The 20,103-nt window shown below is 39.7% G+C and overlaps 2 protein-coding genes across 8 annotated transcripts; one reads left to right on the top strand and one right to left on the bottom strand.

Moving 5' to 3' along the window:
* Positions 1-2,351: 2,351 nt before the first annotated feature.
* Positions 2,352-12,810, bottom strand: LOC108439766 (CAAX prenyl protease 2). Of its 7 annotated transcripts, XM_017718350.2 has the most exons (8): positions 10,654-11,598; positions 10,400-10,502; positions 8,362-8,445; positions 8,190-8,268; positions 7,918-8,085; positions 6,014-6,085; positions 5,858-5,920; positions 2,352-4,734 (listed from the first exon to the last, which is right to left on the bottom strand). In XM_017718350.2, exons 1-8 carry the CDS (start codon positions 10,815-10,817, stop codon positions 4,511-4,513), a joined length of 957 nt encoding a protein of 318 aa, XP_017573839.1. In that variant the 5' UTR covers positions 10,818-11,598; the 3' UTR covers positions 2,352-4,510. The 7 variants fall into 7 exon arrangements, with proteins under 7 accessions (XP_017573839.1, XP_017573841.1, XP_017573842.1 ...); XM_017718352.2 differs by lacking the exon at positions 10,654-11,598 and adding an exon at positions 12,727-12,810 and having other exon boundaries at positions 5,858-6,085; XM_017718353.2 differs by lacking the exon at positions 10,654-11,598 and adding an exon at positions 11,734-12,475 and having other exon boundaries at positions 5,858-6,085.
* adssl (adenylosuccinate synthase, like) lies at positions 12,588-19,678 on the top strand. The gene is made up of 13 exons (XM_017718347.2): positions 12,588-13,134; positions 13,746-13,848; positions 15,457-15,525; positions 15,712-15,762; positions 15,883-15,949; positions 16,044-16,151; positions 16,247-16,328; positions 16,425-16,551; positions 16,728-16,882; positions 17,879-18,003; positions 18,127-18,224; positions 18,322-18,471; positions 18,639-19,678. The coding sequence occupies exons 1-13, from the start codon at positions 12,910-12,912 to the stop codon at positions 18,689-18,691; spliced, it is 1,413 nt and encodes a 470-aa protein (XP_017573836.1). The 5' UTR covers positions 12,588-12,909; the 3' UTR covers positions 18,692-19,678.
* Positions 19,679-20,103: the final 425 nt, after the last annotated feature.

The raw sequence follows: 20,103 nt of genomic DNA, 5'->3' as shown, positions 1-20,103 counted from the left end.
GCAAAACAACATCTAGGTAAGCCAGTGCCATTTTGGACACAAGTGTGTGGACTGAAGTATAAATTAAACTGTTTGGCCATAAACACTAACAGAAAAAAGAAAAAATGGAGCAGCATTTGATGAAAAGAACACATTGCTGACAGTTAAATCTAGGGATAGAGGCTTATTATAAGGCTTATTATTCAGTAACACCAGCAACTTCAATGTGAACAGGCTCAGCTATTCTTAGGTTCTACGAGTGTGTAATAAAACATTTAAGGTGTTCATTAAATATAAAATAACAATGTATTGCAAAAATCATAATTTTAAATGGTTTGATGCAGAGGTTTTCTTTACTTGCTTTTACTTAAAAAAAATCAACAAATACATAATTTAACCAGTGGTGCCCAAGCTTTATGTTTATTAGACCTTTAACTGTATATTTTCAAGCTTCTACTGGTGTTATTAACTATGTAATGTACACTATATGTCCAAAAGTATCCAGAAACCTCATCTAACTGGTGACATCTGCAACTTGCATTCATTGTTGATATAGGTGTTCAATTGTGCACACACAGCTTGCATGACCTCCATAGAAACAATTGCTAATAGAATATGATAATCTGGGGCAACCACACATTAGCCTATGGTCACCATGCCAAACATTAGCTAGCGTGGTAGAAAGCCCCTCATCACTGCAGCTGTAAAACTGCATTCTCTAGAGTGATGAACATCCATCCAGTATCTTTGGGATGAGTTGGAGTGACATCTGTGATCCAGAACTAATAAACCAAAATCAGTACCTGACCTCACTAATGTTCTTGTGGCAGAATGCAATGAAATATTCACGGCAATGTTCCAACGCCTAGTATAAAGCCTTACCAGAAGAGTAGAGGCTGCTACTGCAGCACAAGAGAGACAAACTTCCTTGACTTAAAAAGAACTGTGAGCTGGAGTCTACAAACCTTTGTTAAAACATACTTTTGTCCATTTACAGATAATTTGTTGGCTATATTTGAAGGAAAAAAAAAACATTGTACTGGGGAAAAAGAAGACTATTCCTTTAAGCATGAATTAAGCATATATGGAGAGTTAAATTTTTCATTTTTCACTTCACCTGAACTGACATGAACCTTTACACTCAATTTTGGGTACCCTGTTTATCCATCCAAAAGTTCGACTTTAGCTTTTTGCTAAAATCCTCTGTTCTGGACTCCCTGTGTGAAGGGTCAGCATAGATCAAGCAGGGGGCAGCAGGTCTGTTTGGAGTGCGGTAATGACCCACAGACAGGCCGTGTGTCCCGCCGCGCCTCTCCGGTTACGGCTCTGAGCTACGCTGCGTTTAAATTTCACCGGGCCTCAGGAGGACCCTGGAATTAAAGTTTCCTGGAGCCGGAGCCGACTTCAGCAGCTTCTGTCGGCCAAGCAGAGCCCAAGCTGTTCTCCACACTCTAAACACACACCAGGAGAAAAAGCAAAACAGGCTCAGCTTCTTCACTCATGGGGCTTTTGTTGACACGTGTGCAATGCTGAGCAGACTGCTGTTTGCTTTTCGTGACTACCTAATGATTTTTGACCAACACTGTCCAATTTGCTGCATTAACTGACAACCGCTGCTGGAACGATGACAGCTACTAAACACACGCTTGACACCCAGCAGGAGAGCTGAAATAAAATCTCTCACAGAGCATAAAATTATGCAAAAACTGATGCCTGGAATGAGCTGCAATGTGTAAAAACCTTTGTGACTTGAAATACAGTCCTGAAGGGCAGAAGAGAGGAAATATCTGTTTGGGCTTGGTAAAGATTTCTGTTTGAGAAAGTTATTTTAAGTACAAAGGAAGTATGAAATAAAATAACAGGCAATTCTAGACTGAGCAATATCAAACCACTGACCAGCTAAAATATCAGGTAAACCACAGAAAAGCAAAACAAAGTATGACTTCTACTGCTGACAGCTAAGTTGTTCAATTTTCAAGAGATAATTCTAAGGAGATTATATATAAGATATTTCACTTGTATAAAGAAGGAGAAAATAAGTCCACTGAAAATAAGTGAACGAACAGGAGTTTCCAAAACTGGAGTTCAAAGCTTTATTTAAAAATATAAATAAAATATGATTCCTAACAACCACGCAGGACCCCGTAGCCCACCAAAACTGTCACTCTCAGATAAATAATGCTTAAGGCTTTCATGAGAGAGAGGTGAAAATCAAGCTCCACTCTCGCCTTAGATCTGAAAAAGTCCACAGGTGTTTCTGTCCATCCTTCCACTGTGAGAAGATAATCAACACTATGAGTCTAAGAGGACGTGTAGCTGTCAAGAAGCCCTTACAGAGAAAAATAAATAACGAAAAAAGAAGAAATTTTGCAAAACCAACGGCAATTGCTGATGTTCTCAGAACAATTGGCCACCCCAGACCTGAGGCCGGACCTCAACATCGTAGATCAATGTATAAAACATGGCTGAACTGCCTTTGATGTTGGTATTTAATTAAAGGGCCCATATCCTTCATTTTACTGAAATCTTTTTTTCATGTGGTCTGTGATATTTATGACTTTATGTGCAACAAACTGTCAAAATTCATTTTTACATGACCATTTCCAACCTTTCTTTCTCCCCTAGAAATTAACAGGATTTTTTTTTATTATTGTGCCTTTGAGACTGATATATGTGAATGACATCTGTTATGATTGGCTGCGCTGCCTTGCTCAAAAAGCACTCAGAGCTCAAACACCCCTTATAACTTCAGCAAAATAGGTGAAGCTAAACAGCTGTAGAAGGATACATTTAGATGTTGATATTTGTGACCTCACAAAAACATTGAATGAAAAAGAAGCTGCATTTGCATTTTTTTTCATAGATAGACTGGAGAGTGGGCAGTACATTTATTGAAACTCTTAACTGCAGTTACAGCAAAATATTTTTTCAAAAAAAGATACAAAAACATGGATTTTCATGGTGTGGTTGCTTTAAAATCACTAAGAAAACACAAACAGAAATTAAAATCAAAATCCACTTTGAGGATATTAATAATGTAGGAAATCTGAGCTGTGTATAGATTACTCAGTGGCACGAAATGGAACATCTGTGAAATACATTAACATCTGGTATCAGTTTAAACTGTGACTACTGTAATGTAGTATATGATCCTGCACAGACCCTACACAGCTCTGCTAAAGCCAACGTAAAAATATGACACATTACATTCCATATGTCATAAAACTGACAGATGGAAAACGGTGGCTGAAAAAAAGAGAAAGGTTTTACTGGTTGTGGGCTTCAGCACCACCATGGGACAGAAAAGGGTACAGCACTGTCAGTGATTAGAAACTCCAACCAATTTAAGAGTCATATCCCCAAGGAGGAGAGCAAACCTCCGCCTTTAATTCAGCAAGTGGATTGCAAACTTCATACCTAGAGAATTTCCAAAGAAAAGAGTAGTCCCTCTAGATTTGTTTAAACTTCTTTTGGCAGCACAAGTGAGATATTTGATTCCTCCAGAGATTTTCTCTTTCTTCTGCTCACAGATATTTTCCTAGCTCCATTCATTTTTGACTTGCTCAATCCAAGGCCAGGAAAATGACCTGTGACGATAAACTGTGCACAAGAGAAATAAAAACAAGAGATTTTTTAAGTATATATGGTGTATCATGAATCCCTTGGGGCCCAGAGCAAAAAATGAGAAAAAAGAATAATTTGCTTGTTTACTTGCTATCACTCTCACTGTCTCAACTACGTTGGTGCAGTTATATATTGTTAAAGGGGAATTCACTGATTTTTCAAATATTATGCATAATTAATCTATCCATCCATCCATCCATCCATTTTCTAAGCCGCTTCTCCGTCAGGGTCGCGGATAATTAATCCATTTCAATTTAAACAAAGTCATTCAGAGTGGTTTGGTAGGAAATGGTCTGTTCTAAAGAACTTACAGAGTCAGAATTGTTCACAGTGGTGATGATAGGAACCGGATGTCTGAAGAGTTTAATGCCTTTAAAAGCTCCCTCACAGAAAGTTATTACATGGAATGGTTACAAATGCCCTGCTTGGTGACATTATTTTATGAAAGTAAAATAACAGATTTTGGCCTTTGTTTTTTTAAATCCAGTTATGGCAGAGAGAGCATGCAGAGCATAGTGAGGAAAAGTAATCCCTAAGAAAACTTATTTTTCAGATTTGCCAGATTTATCTTCATTACATACAAAAACTCCACTTATGTGGGCCATTAGTCATTTTGGATAGTAAATTAAATGGTTATTATGTGTTGTAGACATCTTGACCCCTGCTTTTTTTCATGACTCTAAAAGATTACTGTTATTTCAACAATTAACAATTAATCTTCCTCTAGCTTATTTTTGCTATCCAGAAGTCTTGAGTTCAAAACTCAATAAGTATACACACATGTGCATGCACGCGCACACACACACACACACACACACACACACACACACACACACACACACACACACACACACATAACTGCTCCATCAGCTCTGCCTTTGAACTGAATCTATGTACTGTACATGATTCAAGAGCAGGCTGCCCGAGGCTCCAAGATTAAACTACAGATGGGGGTCATTCCAAATAGCAGTGGGTCAGTGAGGGGGAAGAGAAGGAGGATGAAGAGCAGAAGTCCAAGCTCATAGGAAAGCATCAGCACTGGCCTCTGTGGATGCTGCAGGGCCAAGCCCAGAGCAGGAAAACCCATCCAATTACAGAAAGAGTGGCACAGCACTGGCCCCACTAGATGACCTGATAAAAACAAAGACAATGAAATTCTGGGTTGGAAAAAATCCATGCTTAAAGGGGAACTCCACCAGTTGTTCCACATTTATGCATAATTCAATGATTGAGATGTAAATAATTTAGAGTGGTTTGATATTTGATGTAAAATGATTCATTATAGAGGAACTTTACTGACTTGGATTTGTTTACAGTGGTAGTAGTAGGAACCTCGGGTCACAATGTCTACTACATTCATTTAACTTCTCTAAAATAACCACTGAACCACACAAAAAAGATTATTTGGCCTTACAACACTCTGCATGTACCTCTCTGTCACAAATATAGTTTAATAATATGTTTTAGGCCAAAGTTTTCTCTCAGAATTATGATTAAACAATGTTTCAGGCATCAAGCAGCCTTTTCGTGAGACATCTTTGGCATTAAACTGTCTGGTTCCTATGGCACCACTGTGAACAATTCTAATGTGTTTCTAAAGAATGGAGCATTTCACATCAAACCACTCTGAATCTCTTTGTTTAAATCTTAACCAATCGATTTAGCAGACGTTCTGAAAAACTGGTTTAATTCCCCGTTAGGTAAGAGTTCTGCAGTTATGTGACTAAAAGTATTAATGACGAAAACTGAATTACAATTAAGTGATTGAATTACAATTGAATGATTTTTCTGTACTGTTTGTAGTTCCTAGTGTCACGAATTTGTTACTTCCTGTCACGATTGGCACCTCCCAGTGTTTGTGTTCTGGTTTAGCCCATGTGTGTTTGTTTTGGTTCAGCCCCCTCGTTTCGTGACTCTGCCCCTGATTGTCTCCACCTGTTTTCCGCCTGTCCCTCGTTTTCCCTGTGTATTTAAGCCCTGTGTTTTCCACTTGTGTTGACTGGTCTTTGTTGGTTGTTCTAGTTACTGTGTGTTGTTTGAACATGCCTACTGTTTGTCTGTCATGTCTGCCCTGCCCCCCCCCCATTCAATCTGTGTTGGCTCTATGACCCACGACTGTCTCGACCCTGATTTTGGATTTGCCCTTAATAAATCTCGCTTATCTCCGCATATGCGTCCGCCTCCTCGCTCCCCGTTAGACTTCCCAGCCGTGGTATGAAAAAAAATATATATTTGCATTGATGTAGATATTAACCTGTTCTGGTGAAAATGAAGGCAGTGTAGGCTCCAAACACTGACGTGTAGCTAAACTGAAACACTGAGAAGCAGAAAAACATTACAGACAATTCAGACATCCCTGGTAATATGGACAGAAGGCAGACATACTCACATTTACTACAGCTCATTTTACCTGCACAAACCAAGATGTCGAGCACACTGTCATGTCCGAAACGAAGCTGCTCAATGACATGGTGAAAGTGGGCTGTGTGAAAGCAAACCGCAGATAAACACATGAGAAAATGAAAAAGAAGTGAGACGAGTGGCAAAAAAAAAAAAATATATATATATATATATATATATATATATATATACCATGGAAAATATGCAAACAGTTTTCAGAAACAAAAACTGACAAATGCACTGGCCCCTCACCAGGCTGAAGTTTCTGATTTCCCTAAAATTAATTTTCTCACTTTTTTAAACTAAGAGTTTCATTTTACTGTTACTTTGTAAACCTTGTTTAGGTTTAACAACACACCATTTACCCCTAGCTGTAGGCCATATCTGGAAATTAATAACAGTCTATTTTGAAATCATTGTTTTTCGGTGTCACAAAAACTGGTGCATTTGCTCATATATGTCTGTTCAGCCTACAGCAGATTAGACTACCCATTCTTGGTTAAGTTATAAAGAGTATTGTTGAGTGGACTGAGGCACAATACATAGGTTTTTTACATACAGTCAGATGCAAATGTTTGGGCACCCTCATTAAAATAAATAAATGAACACATCCTCTACTGGGAACAAATTTACATGTGCCCCTTTTCTGCAAATGATTTATTTGGTGAGATTAACATTTCTGAAAAAAGTATGAATGAACAGTAGGAAATGGGCACAAATATAAAGCAAAAACCGTTTTGAGAGCCGCAATACTTTATGTCCATTTTACGATCTTGGTTGTAAACATGTCTCAGTATGTGCTAATGTGCTAGTATAGGCTAAAAGCACACAAATGAAAACTCAGACTTACTTTGCCCTGCTTTAAGCTTTAGCTCAGCTTTTCTCGCATCTACAGCAGGAAACTTTTCCTCAGATGTAGAACAGTTTCTTTCAATGTCTTTTCCCTGCTCCATCTCAAATAATGCCTGAGTTGCCAGACTAACTGCTGTATCATTTCACGTGGAACGGGAAAATTCTAACGAGAAGCTGGCAATGACAAGCTGACTTTAGCTTCACAGCGTTTTAATGTTTGACAGTTTCTCGCTGTAGGGAACCCGCTGGAGTCCTTATGAATCCATTTAAGTCCATGCGTCTCCAAATGATCAATGCTCCAATCTTTCTCCTTGCCATTTCGTTAGTTTGTTAGCTACTGGGTTGCCAAGATTGTTGTCTGCATTGCAGTGGTGACCCACAGTCTGTGCACCAATCTTCAATGTTTAATGTTGCTGAATTATCAGTTAAACATTATACATTTATTGTTAAAACTAGATTAGATTAAATAAGAATGATCAGTAGAGCTTTCTTTTACTGCAAAGGAGGATTATTTTATTTTTATCTAAAAATCTAATTCTGCTGTGAAGTCACAACAGGGCAGTAAAAGACTCCTAACCTAGATAATCAACAAAATAGGGAATTTTGACCAGGGGTGCCCAAACATTTCCAAGTGACTACATCAGAGTTTCATTCTAGGGAATAAAGAGAGATTGTAAAATGGTCATAAAAATGTGACTGAGTAAATGAGTATTTTGGCTCAAGAACCCACAAAAATGTAAGAGGTTAACCTCAGGAGAAATAATACATAAAATGTAGTAAATGGTCCCTTTAAACTAGGTGAAAATTAATTGAACCATAGGAATATTTTATAGTTACTATAGCTCTATTATACTACCTCAAATTAATAATTCAGTTACTATTATGAGATTAGAATGTAGGTTCTGCAGTTATGACAGTGATGAATTGAAGTGTGGGCTCACATATAAGCCCCTAAGGTTTAAGGTGTTATTCAGCTATCAGAAGATTTCAAATCCCTAACAGTAATGATACGTTATCTTAGAGCTGGCTCAACCTAAACAACCTTAGAAATAAAACCCATACCGACTCCAAAGAAGAGTGGAGCGATGAAGATGGCAGCAGTAGGGCCTGTACATGGCGCCAGTATGGGCAGCATAGAAGCTCGAAACACTAGCTCTTCTGTTAGTGGTGCCACCACATGGTTTCTCAGCCAACACAAGTCCCTCAAACAATCAGTCACATTCTTCAAGCCTATAGGCAATTGTACATGCTCATGAACCATTTCAATTTAGAAGCTGGAGGAGAAATTTTTATTTGATGCACAAATAAATAAGCAGTGCCTTGTTAAGACTCACTAAAGCCAGATTTGACTTCATGTACCAGTCCCTTTGGGCTGTCCATCGCCATCTGAATCAGTGGTCCAAGAAAAAGCACCTATTCACAAAACAGAAAAAACTCTTAACACAGATGCTTTCAAGTTGTTCAAAGCTATGTACTGAAACTGGAGGAGATAAAGAAGGGCTTTACCATGGTGAGTATTAGAGGTAGCACAGCTGCAGGAACTGAACCCTCTATCCGGATGCCAAGCAAAGCCAGCAAAGGTGGGCTTGGCTTTGGAGGAATTATGATACATACATTTTGTATTACTATTAAACTAAGATACTATAATATAATACAATATGTAATAAATGTTCAGATTTCAGGATGCTGGAATTCCTAAATTTCATAATATAGTATGAATGAGCATTTGTGTAGTGCGCTTCAGCCTGAGTGTGTACACGGTGAGAATGAAAGGGCATTTAGCATTCATGTTTGCGTGTGTATCTCCGTGTGTGTGTAGTGTTGTTAGAGCATGTATAACTATGTTTGAATGTGTTCAATGTTTATATCAGCACCACCTGCCTTATTTTGTGATTGTCTTGAGCTGAAATGGTTGATTATGCTGCAGTTTTGTCAGCATTTGCAATATTGTAATGTAAAGTGTTCTTAAAGTTTATATTAAATAGAATATCCATGAACATTGTATGGCTTTGAAACAGGCCGGAGCAATTGGCAAAAATCAGCACAATTTGTCTTGTTAAAAAAGTGGGATTATTGGTTCTATTTACTTCATTCTCTCTCATTCTCTGCCAATTGTTGTTTCTTTACTTGTTTGTATTTAATTTTTTCATTTATAACCATTTTGTATGGTTTTATCTACAAAAAAAATGTTATTACTATTACGATTACTGTTATTACTTGTTTAAATAATCACGTTCCAACCTCTCTTTATCCCTTAGAATTAAACAGGTTTGTTTTTGTTTCTATGTCTTTAAGACTGACATGTGTAAATGAAGTCTGTTCTGATTGGCTGCCCTGCATTAGGCCTCTTTCAAAAAGCTCTCAGAGCTGAAACATTGCTTATGACTTCAGCATGAATGGGTGGAGCTAAACCGCTGTAGGTTGAATAGGTTGATATGATGCTGGGTTATGTTCAGACTGACAGCCTGTATATTTTGGCATAACCTGATTGTATGCAGGTTGATTTTATTTAGTCTGGACAGCAAAGAAAAATACATGAAATCTGATTTCTGCAAATCCAAACCACATTTGAAATGTGATTCAAATCTGATTTTTACAGATTGTCTCAGCCTGGTTGCTCTGGACACTCACATCAGATTTCAAAGTGTCTTTTGCAGCACTCGCAACAAATAATGATGATGTCAAATCCAGAATGACAGAAGTGGCAGGATTCAAGAAGAGTGACAAAGATTCATGCTTATGCCTGAAAAAATTTGCACCTCCATGTCTCCTGCATTCGTGTTTGAAATCCACATCATCAGCATAGCCAGGCAGTTACTGGTGCCTATGTTGTTACCACAGCAACCCATGCAGACAGGCTGGTAATGTCTGGAAACATAAATCCTATCTTATCACTTGCAAATAACAGTGCGGACAAATGTCTCAAAAGATCTGATTTCAGAAACAACTCTGCCTACAGTCTGAACATAACTTCAGTAACATCACAGAAATAAATAATTTAAATTATCTATTTTTCACAACTTAGTTTCCATATATGGACTGTGTAGATTGGGGAGTGAACTGTATATTTGAAACTTTAAAAAGTTTTACATATTACTTCACATTCCTTCATTTCAGAAAAGGGAGCAAATGTAATTGTCCATATGAGCCCTTTAAGTTTGACAACCATGACTTTTGCCTGTGATCCACAGCAATGTGGCATGGCATACAAAAACATTTTCATGTAAAATATCAGAGAATTGGTCTGCTTTGGCTTTAGTCAAAATATGTGCTGGCAAATGTGATCTTTGTGAATTTTCCATCCCTGGCATGTAGCACAAAAGATGCATGCTTACAATAACTGTGAAAGCATGTCTTCAAATTTTACATTTAATGTGGAAAAAGTGTGTCGATTGGACCAAATAACTATAAAAAATTTTGTGAGACTTGGTTAAATTTGTGATTGTAAATTCCTGGAGGATATATAGAGTCCATGAATGGGCATGTAATTGTGTGCACAAGGACTGAAGAGCATTCAGTTTATGATGTGAAAGGGTTCACTCACCCTCACTTCCACAGCTTGCATCCATGCCCAAACGATGAGTGGTGAAACAGCAGATGCAAACAGGACACTGATGAAGCGTTTCTTTATCGTGCTTGGATGATCCCTGCATTAACAAGCATTCCAAGCATTAATATTTTGGTATTTTCCCATGCTGTGTCAGAGTAATGCTGTCCACCTGGTCCTACTACTTGATCTCAAACAGGTCCACTGAACTAACAAGACAGAATGTAATCTCAGCACACCCTCACAGATACCTGGGTAAGCTGCCCCGCCATATGTACAAACTTCCAACGTACAAACAGGCCAACAGTAAACAGGACAGAATGGATAAGTAGCATTTTCCTTCAAATGCCTCAAACACAACATTGTCAGTGACTGAAAGCACTGGTTGTATCTGTAGAGGTACATCATCCAACATGGTGCTGGGACGTCTGGGAGAGCCGAGTATAAGGAGGTTAATGCTCTTATCCTGATTAAGGACCGTCACGTGTGTAGTGCTTTGGTATTGTATACACTATTTGTTTACAAAAATGGGTGAAAGGTAATAAACTAAAAAGCAAAAACTAAAATCAAAGATAATAAATCAGTGTAATATGTTTTTTTTCTACTAGAGTAACTAGGTTAAAGTTGGCAAAGTTGGTGAAAAAGATGACAAACTATTTCTGCTCTCATCTTATTTTGTTAGTAGCTGCTGTTACTTTTTCTTTTGATATGGAGTGAGTAAAATTAATTTTAAAAAAGTGACAGCAATATTCAAGTAATGTACAGATACCTGAAAAAAGTACTTAAGTGCAGTATTGAAGTACATGTACTTTGTAATTTGCCACCTCTGCAAATGAAGGAATAATTTCATCACTGTGGAAACATTGCAACTTGGTTATTTACATGAGTTGAAAAGCAAACTGTTCATGCACAGTGTGAGCTTACAATTGTGTTTTGAGCTATGATGACAGGAAGACATTTATCATGAATGCACAAGCAAACGTCAATGACAGAGCCTTCCTCATGACAGTTCATTCCCTGCCTGCCACAGCAACAGCTCGGCTTTCGGTGGGTGTAGTTTCCTTTAAATTTTCTTTTTAATAACTTCAGAAACAAAGTGCTGTAAAACTGTGTCTGCAATAATTCATCTAAAAGCCTGAAAATGGGTTTAAGTCGGCTTCAGGTTTTGAAGCCGACTAACACCCACACAGGCACAGATAGACATGATCTGGTCTATAATGGCAGATCCTATTAAGTTATTTCACTCCACTCAATGGCCAAGTTATGTGGCATATTATTCAATAATAATGCAGGGTTTCAGATATTTTTTTACTGTAGCAATCAAAGAATACCATTTTCAAATTCAATTCGACTTTACTGTCATTATACATCCATCCATCCATCCATTTCCTAAGCCGCTTCTCCGTCAGGGTCGCGGGGGGATGCTGGAGCATATCCCAGCAGTCTTCGGGCGGAAGGCAGGATACACCCTGGACAGGTTGTCATTATACAGTATAAAAAAACATATTTTTCTGCTTTGTAAACATTACGACATGAGCGTCCATGTAGTAGTGGGATAACATGCAATATGTGCACACAAAGAAAGTCCAGAAAAATGATAATAATGAATACAGCAGCTTATATCATTTCCATCGAAAAGCACAGATCAATAGATCAGGATGCTCTCGACACGTGAGCCTTAGATCACCATGTGTTGTGCCAAGCGTCAGCTAAAGTCGTATAAAGCCCCCCAGCACTGGGCTGTGGAGCTGCTTTCTCTATCGCTCCATCTAGTGCCTTCAGGATGAGCTGGAGAGGCGCTTGTGATCCAGAACTACTCATCCAACATCAGTACCTGACCTCACTGGTGCTCTTGTGGTTAACTGTAATCAAATCCTCACAAAAACATTCCAGCACCTAGTGTAACGCCTTCCGAGGAGGGCAGAGGCTGTTACTGCAGCAAAGTTGGCAAACCTTTGGCCACCTAATTGTATTCGCTAAATGTGCAAATGTTAAAATATTTTTAAAAGGTTAAAAACGCTGATATCGGAACGGTAGCCTGTACTAAGCAAAGGACCGAAAACAAAACGAGTGGCATCGCCCTGCCCAGCCCAGCCCAGCCCAGCCCAGGCCAGCCCAGCCCTGTACACGAAACCGTGGAGTATGAAAGCAGCGCCAAAACCAGGCCGCTGTTTTCGCGCGCCAAATTATTCGCTTCCGTGTGCGCGAAGTTAGCAACAACACCAGTCTTTCACTCCAATAGTCCGGTTCAGGTGAAATTTAGCCGCCCGCTTGTAGGTCAGTGCTTGCCCACTGTTTCATTTCAGCTGAAGGTGCACATTTACCTGGAGCCTTACGGAAAACACTTGATCTGAAACATCCCCCGTATGATCGGATAAATGAATGCTTGTCGAAGTCCAGCAGCGACCTTTAAGCCGGGGACTTGTCATTTTTAAACGGAAGTGCCGCGTTTGTTCGCGTTAGTGCTACAGACAGGGTCCCACAGCACATCACCCCGCAGAGGCAGCATGGCAGCGGACAGCACGATGTCTAACGGTCAGGAAACGGCTTGTTTGAATGGCGAGCCGGCGGTGAAACGGTACCGGGAGAGCGGAGGGGTCGAGGCGCTGCGGACTCCGCGAGAGCCGCAGAACAGAGTGACCGTGGTGTTGGGAGCTCAGTGGGGGGATGAAGGCAAGGGGAAAGTTGTGGACTTGTTGGCTATGGACGCGGATATTGTCTGCAGATGCCAGGTAACTGTTGCGGCACTAGTTTGCTTAGACAGGCGAGGCTCGAGTCGGTTTCCTATTCACCTGCTTTTTATTGGAATTTCAGGTTCCACCTTAAATAGACGCGCCAGAATGTAACTGCTGATCCATTTAAGGTGGAACAGGAGGATCCGAACAGGAAGCCGGCGATTAAGAAGTCCACTTCAGCTTCGTTTAAATTGCCAGCGTTAGTTAGTTGGCTCCTTCGGTGAGCTGTCGATGTGTAACGTTAACTGCTTTTGTTTGTATAGTCAGTTTGATGATGGTTGGTTGCTTAACGTTATCGCCAGTAACTTTCCTCCAGGATTTAGTTAGGGCCGTTAGCTCGGCTAGCTAACCTAACACTACTTTCTGCTCGCGTCCTAGCAGCGCCTAACCTAACTTTGTGCATGCTACCGTCTTTATACATAAACATCTTAAATGTTTTAAACATTGTTCAGTGTAACAACTTTAGCGGTATGCAGGCACTTCTGATACTTCTACCCTTGAGTGAACTGTCCTCAGGCTAGTCTAGCTTCGGTTAGCACTCCTAACGCTAGCTAAAGCTACGTGACCTACAGTCCCGCTATGTGGTTAATCCTAAACTGTTTCACCAGGGAGGAAATAACGCAGGACACACAGTGGTGGTGGACTCGGTGGAGTATGACTTCCACCTCTTGCCCAGTGGCGTTCTTAATAAGAAGGCCGTCTCTTTTATAGGTATGTTTGCTTTGACCTTCTCCTTTCACTGTTTGCTAAGGCCTTCTCTGCTGCCCCCTGTAGCTCCGCGACGAAAAGACTGAATTCTGCTCCGCAGTTCTGTCTTAAGATGCACTGGATCAGGAGTCTTCAAACACGGATCTTTAATCTCGTTTCTGGATTGATTCATCACTGATAGTTAACTCCGCTTTTGCTGTAATTGTTTGACCGCCCAGTGTTACATCCATCAGTGACTGTAAAATCCAGAACCAAGATTAGATCTCAGCACTAGGTCTTCAAGGTTCTGAGAAGTGCTCTTAATGAACGTCTCACTGGACCTTTCAAAGGTATTTCTGTTAGACTACATTAGTGGCCTACAATTTATTGCTTATTCTGCATGTTTTAATACTGGGGACACTTGATAATATCAATCATAATGGCAGATAAGTGCTGATAATGATATCAATCAACAATGAACAAATGTTTAGATTTGACTTATTTTAGAGGTGCAGAATATTTAGAAGACAGTGGGCAGCTGTGTTTTATTTGTATTGTGTAAATAAATGCTTTTTGCTGTGCTCTGCTAATTCAGGTCAGTATAGTCCCAGTTTTTACTTTTAAGTGTTTATCTATTGGTTTCAATAGCTATACACTACTCACAAAAAGTCAGGGATGTTTGGCTTTCGGGTAATATTTCAGGATGAACCTAAAATGCGCTCTAACCTTTACAGGTAAACTTAATGTGACCTCCTCTAAACTTTTGAATGCACATGTCCAACTGTTCAGTGTTTCAGTACTTTTTGCACAACTTGCTGTTCTCTAACAAGGAGCTTAACGGCAAGGTGGTGGTGTTAGTGTGCGTAGGTCTGTCTAGTCAACACAGAACTGCCCTACACTTTGTAAATGGTACAGTGACAAGCCCGTACTACTTGAATAACATCATTAATCCAGTCATTGTGCCTCTGCATGAACAATACAAGCCTAATTTCATCTTCATGGACGACCATGCTCCAGCTCATCGAGGTCGCATCATTAGGGAACGGCTGCTGGAGACTGTGGTACCTCAAATGGAGTGGCCTGCACTTTCTCCAGACCTGAGTCCCATAGAAAACCTATGGGATCAACTGAGTCGCCGTGTAGAGGCTTGTAACTCTGTACCCCAGAACTTCAATGACCTGAGGGCCGCCCTTCAAGAAGAGTGGAATGCCATGCCTCAGCAGACAATAAGTCGACTTGTGAACAGCATGAGACATTGTTGTCCAGCTGTAATTAATGCTCAAGGGCGCGTGATATTTTTTGTTGGGGTATACCCACCACTGTTGTTGGCTTTTGTTTCAAGAAATTGTTTGAGATGAGGAAATAACCATTTCATGCTTCTACTTGAATGCCCTACTTTCATGATATTATATGACTGTAGCATGAACTTTTTACGTTTTCCATAAATTTCACCCGAAAGCCAAATAACTTTTTGTGATTAGTGTATATGTGGAAATGTGACACCTCTCTCATTACTCGGATATCTCTACTCATCACTGGTGTTGTTCCCATCTGTTTTGCTATACCTGTCCTTGAACAGGTTGAGTAGTTTTGGCTGATGGCTAGAATCTTCTCTCATTGTTTTTGATGCAGGGAATGGAGTTGTGATTCATCTTCCTGGACTTTTTGAGGAGGCTGAGAAGAATTTGCAGAAAGGCAGTGGTAAGCCAGAGATGGTGTTCTAGGAAAAACACTGTGTTGGATGGATATAATGGGTTAATGAAATAAGTGTTTTTTGCTGTTACACTGCTTTTTATATATATATAAACCTACTATTTTAAGTGCACATACAGTCCTCTACTTTTGTTACTCCTGTTTGAGAGGCTGTTTTTCTTTTGTTTAATTCAGGTCTTCAGGGTTGGGAAGAGAGGCTGAAGATTTCTGACCGTGCTCACATTGGTAGGATCTGTGAGCCTGTGTAATTTTGGTTTGATTATGTGGTGTTGGTTAAATTTGGTTCTGTGAAAGTTCTGTACTGAAATTAAGTTGCAGCCAGTTTACCATCTACTTTGTTTTTAGTGTTTAACTTTCACCAAGCGGTTGATGGGATACAGGAGCAACAAAGACAGCAGCAGGCTGGGAAGAAGTGGGTTTCCCTTTTCTCTGAACTTAGCAAAGTATGTGTTTCCCCTGGCTACTATTGTTTATTGTTTTTCTTTGTGTTCTCTTTGTTTTTGCAGTTTGGGAACTACTAAAAAGGGCATTGGCCCAGCATACTCTTCAAAGGCTGCACGCAATGGACTTAGAGTGTGTGACTTGGTTTCTGACTTCTCCATTTTTGAAGAAAAGTAAGCATCTTTGCAGTTTCTGAGTCAGTATGGTTGGACTACTAGTGTCTGTCTTCTTTCCTCTTAGTCTTTTACAAAATCACTTCTCTCCACAGATTCCGTGTACTCGCTAGTCATTTTCAGACTATGTACCCCAACCTCAACATTGATGTTGATGCTGAGCTGGAGCAGCTGAAGGTAATGACCCGACAGACACTGAAACTCTTAACTCCAGCTCTAAACAGTATACCATTTTGTATAGTGATGTTTTACAATCTTCCTTTCTGTCAATAGGGTTACGCTGAGAGGTTGCGTCCTCTTGTCACTGATGGGGTTTATTTTATGCACAAAGGCCTAACTGGACCTAGCAAGAAAATACTGGTTGAAGGAGCAAATGCAGCCCTTCTGGATATTGACTTTGGTAAGATTATAGGCCTGCATAAAAGTGGTTGGCTTTGTCTGATTTTGCATTAAATGAAAAAATGTCTTTGGAATGTTTGAGTAAATATCCATCTTCTTTGGCAAAATCCTTTTTATCAGTATATTCTTGGGTTTTTATTTTTTTGTGGACTTAACAAGGGAATGTGCTTTTCTCAGGGACCTATCCCTTTGTGACCTCGTCAAATTGCACGGTTGGAGGTGTGTGCACAGGCCTCGGGGTGCCCCCTTCCCATATTGGTCGTGTGTATGGTGTGGTCAAGGCCTATACCACCAGAGTTGGTGTTGGAGCATTCCCTACAGAGCAGGACAACGTAAGTGCAACTGTGAGCTTGCCCAATGCAATAATAATAGACCTGGCCCAAATCATTTAAATACTCAAGGATTTGTTTGTTAGGTAAATATTCATTTTCTATGTAGTGTTCAGAACTGTTTTTGTCCCCTCAGTCCACAAAATAAAATGTCATGGTAGCATTGTTTTAGTTGAATGCATCATAAGTTTGTGCCAGGCATCCGTGTCACTTCACCTCAAAGTGGAACAAACTGCCCCAATTTCAACAAGGCCTTTGATGCATAAAGAGCAAAGATGCCTGTAAGAAATCGTACATGTAGGAGCATTTTTATTATTGAACAAATGAAAGAAAATGCTGAGAGTAAAGTATGTGAGGGTGGCATAACACTGAGATGCAACCACTCTGAGTTATCCCAAATATCCAAGGAAAGTGATACTTATAGTGAGTAAAACTTAGTAGACTAAGTGCTTGACAGTGCAGTTGACATCAGTATGGTAACGTCTCTGGTGAATGGAAGAGTGTTTGGTGGCTCTGGAGAAGGCATTGCTAAACTAAGGAACTGCTCAAACCAGTCTGTAGTGGGGATTTGTTGTGTTGTTGGAGGAGGGGAACACCAGTGCTGCTGGCATCGTAGGTGCTCCCTGGCCAAAGAGTCTGCTTGGGGGAATGAAGTTCACTTTGGACAGTGATTTCTCAAGGCTGCAGGCAGAGTTGCATTCCGCAGGGTGGATACAAGTTTCACTTGCTTTGTTGCCTTGTAGCCAGTGTCCTCTGAGCTCACTGGCTATACTTGAACAAAAGGGCTACAGTTGTGGTTCTATCACAGCCACACAGAGCAAAAGTAGCTGGGCTTTAACCTGACCATTGATGTCATTGCTGCCTAATATTTTGAACTGCAGTAACAAACATACTCAAAATTGCCAGCAAGTATTTGAAGCCTGTATAATGTTGCTTAGCCCAGTCTAAATAAGGAATGGTCTAATGTTTCCTGACATGTAGAATTTTGTACTTCCCTAGGACACTGGTAATCTGTTGCAGTCTAGAGGAAGAGAGTTTGGAGTAACTACTGGCAGGCGGCGGCGCTGTGGGTGGCTGGACCTGGTTTTGGTTCGTTATGCTCACATGGTCAACGGTTTTAGCGCGTAAGAGTTTTATCTTTACTCTGTTCCTATGGAGGCTATTTTATGCTTAAGATTTGCTTACCCATGAAGATCATGTCAGGACTGTTCTAATGTTTTGGTTTTGCCCTTTTTTTTTTACGGCAGGATTGCTCTGACTAAGTTGGACATACTTGATACGTTGCCTGAAATAAAAGTGGGTGTTGCCTATACAGTTGATGATAAGCCCTTGCCCAGCTTTCCTGGTCAGTCATGTTCTCTGTTTTGAGAATTTAAGTATATTACTGCAGCTGCTGCCTTCTCTCTGTGGGTGACGTTATTCTGTGTTCTTTTCTTTGGAAGCTAACATGGATGTCCTGACGAAGGTATCTGTGACCTATGAGACGTTACCTGGGTGGTGCTGCAGCACGGAGGGAGCTCGCAATTTCGATGAATTGCCATCTCAGGCACAGGACTACATTCGCTTCATTGAGAACTTCCTACAGGTTCCAGGTAAGTCATCTGTAAATGCTGCATGAAATACTAAACCAAGTTAAGGAGAGAGAGCGGTATCATAGGCACTTGAACAGTTTGTTCCTTTGCTTTTGTTTTTCCCCCCATTTTGTTGCTGTTCTTTGTTTGCTGGTTTCATATACTGAAATGTATTTTCTGTCTTCTAGTTAAATGGGTTGGAGTTGGCAAGTCCAGGGAAAGCATGATAAAGCTGTTCTAGGCTGCTGCATGATGGCACGTGAAATCCACCACATGTGTAGGTCCACAAGAAACGTCATCATTCGCAGGACCAGAATATTTTGTAGTGGATCAACACTGAGAATGGGTTTAGAACCTAAAGAATGTCCCACTTAAAGTGAGCACCAGCATCATCAGAGTATAGGACCATAGACAGTAGAGAGAAATTGCGCAGTGTTGCAAACACATATTCCATGCATAGAATGGATCATATGTTGAAAAATGTCTGAGTGGGAGTTCTGATTTTGGATCAGATTTGATTTCCATGCCTGATCCTTGATCAGCAGTCGTTAGATGCTTAGTAATACCCATCATACACTCCCATATTAGATCTGTGCTTTAAATGCTCAGCTTTATGTAAATATGTTTGCAACATATAACTCTACTGATTTCCCCCTCTCTTTGCCTTCCTCTCATCTGGTCTGTAATGCATGAATTAATTCATAGAAAGAGGCTCAAACTCTTATCACTATCTGGAGAACTGTAAACATTCTGTCGGTGCTATCCACATTCCACAATTCTGTATGAAACTCTGGACCTTTGATTTACTGCATTTTAGAGAACTTGGTATTTTCATCACTGATGTAAAAATTAGACTTTTAAGGTTTCCTGTCATTTGTAGCTGAAATTTTTTGTATGTAATCAAATGTATGGGGTCAGTATAAAAACTTTTTTTTTTTTTTTTTTTTTTTACATGAAAATATTTTCTGTGGTCTGTTTTGGCAAGTGTATCAAAAAACCAAAAGGGATGCTCACTTCAAGGCTTTGAGAAAAATGAATGCATATATAAACATGCTTTTGTAGGCAAGTACATAAATACTCAGCCACCTCGTCCTTTAAGAGTTATACTGAAGACCATATTAAAAATGCAAGAGAGCGAGAGAGAAATGTACAAATGCATTCATTGGAGTGTGTGAGACTGGTTGATTGGCTGCTGCTTTGGAACAATAAAATGTTCTAATCAATGGGATTTTTTTTTTTTCTTCTTCTTCTTCTTCTTCTTCTTCTTTTCCTCGCTTCCGCTTAATTTCTGTAAACATGTAGCCTGATTTCTTTTTAGTAGTTGTTGGGTGTGACAATTTCTTAGTGGGTGAGTCAAAGCATATTCATTGGATAAGTTATGAAAGTGAGTTCAAGTCATTGAGTAACAAGTGTTTTATCCTTCACATGTGAAAATGTTTCATATAGTATAAAAACATGGTTTATCGTAGAAAGACTAATTTTATAGAGTTTAAATTTGCTGGTTTATGCTTGGGCTTAAGAGGACAAAAGGACAAATTTGCTTAAATATTTGTTAAGCAGCTTGAACATGTTTACGTATTTAGTTTTGGTAATACACAGTGTGAAGGCTATCAGTAAAATAAGTTATTTTGCTTAATCATTATTTTGTGTAAT

The sequence above is a fragment of the Pygocentrus nattereri genome, chromosome 16, assembly GCF_015220715.1.
Source record: "Pygocentrus nattereri isolate fPygNat1 chromosome 16, fPygNat1.pri, whole genome shotgun sequence".
Classification (NCBI taxonomy): domain Eukaryota; kingdom Metazoa; phylum Chordata; class Actinopteri; order Characiformes; family Serrasalmidae; genus Pygocentrus; species Pygocentrus nattereri.
Note: the sequence above shows the minus strand (reverse complement) of the source record. Positions and strands in the feature narration are given on the sequence as shown.

Excerpts from the sequence above, each read along its gene's own strand:
- LOC108439766 (XM_017718348.2), bottom strand. The coding sequence starts at position 10,817 with ATGTTGGATGATGTACCTCTACAGATACAACCAGTGCTTTCAGTCACT. Across the intron at positions 8,269-8,361 it reads TACCTCTAATACTCACCATG|GTGCTTTTTCTTGGACCACT; the intron begins GTAAAGCCCTTC and ends TTTTGTGAATAG. Across the intron at positions 6,086-7,917 it reads TCCACTCTTCTTTGGAGTCG|CCCACTTTCACCATGTCATT; the intron begins GTATGGGTTTTA and ends GCTTTCACACAG.
- adssl (XM_017718347.2), top strand. The coding sequence starts at position 12,910 with ATGGCAGCGGACAGCACGATGTCTAACGGTCAGGAAACGGCTTGTTTG. Across the intron at positions 13,135-13,745 it reads ATATTGTCTGCAGATGCCAG|GGAGGAAATAACGCAGGACA; the intron begins GTAACTGTTGCG and ends CTGTTTCACCAG. Across the intron at positions 16,552-16,727 it reads CCTTCTGGATATTGACTTTG|GGACCTATCCCTTTGTGACC; the intron begins GTAAGATTATAG and ends TGCTTTTCTCAG.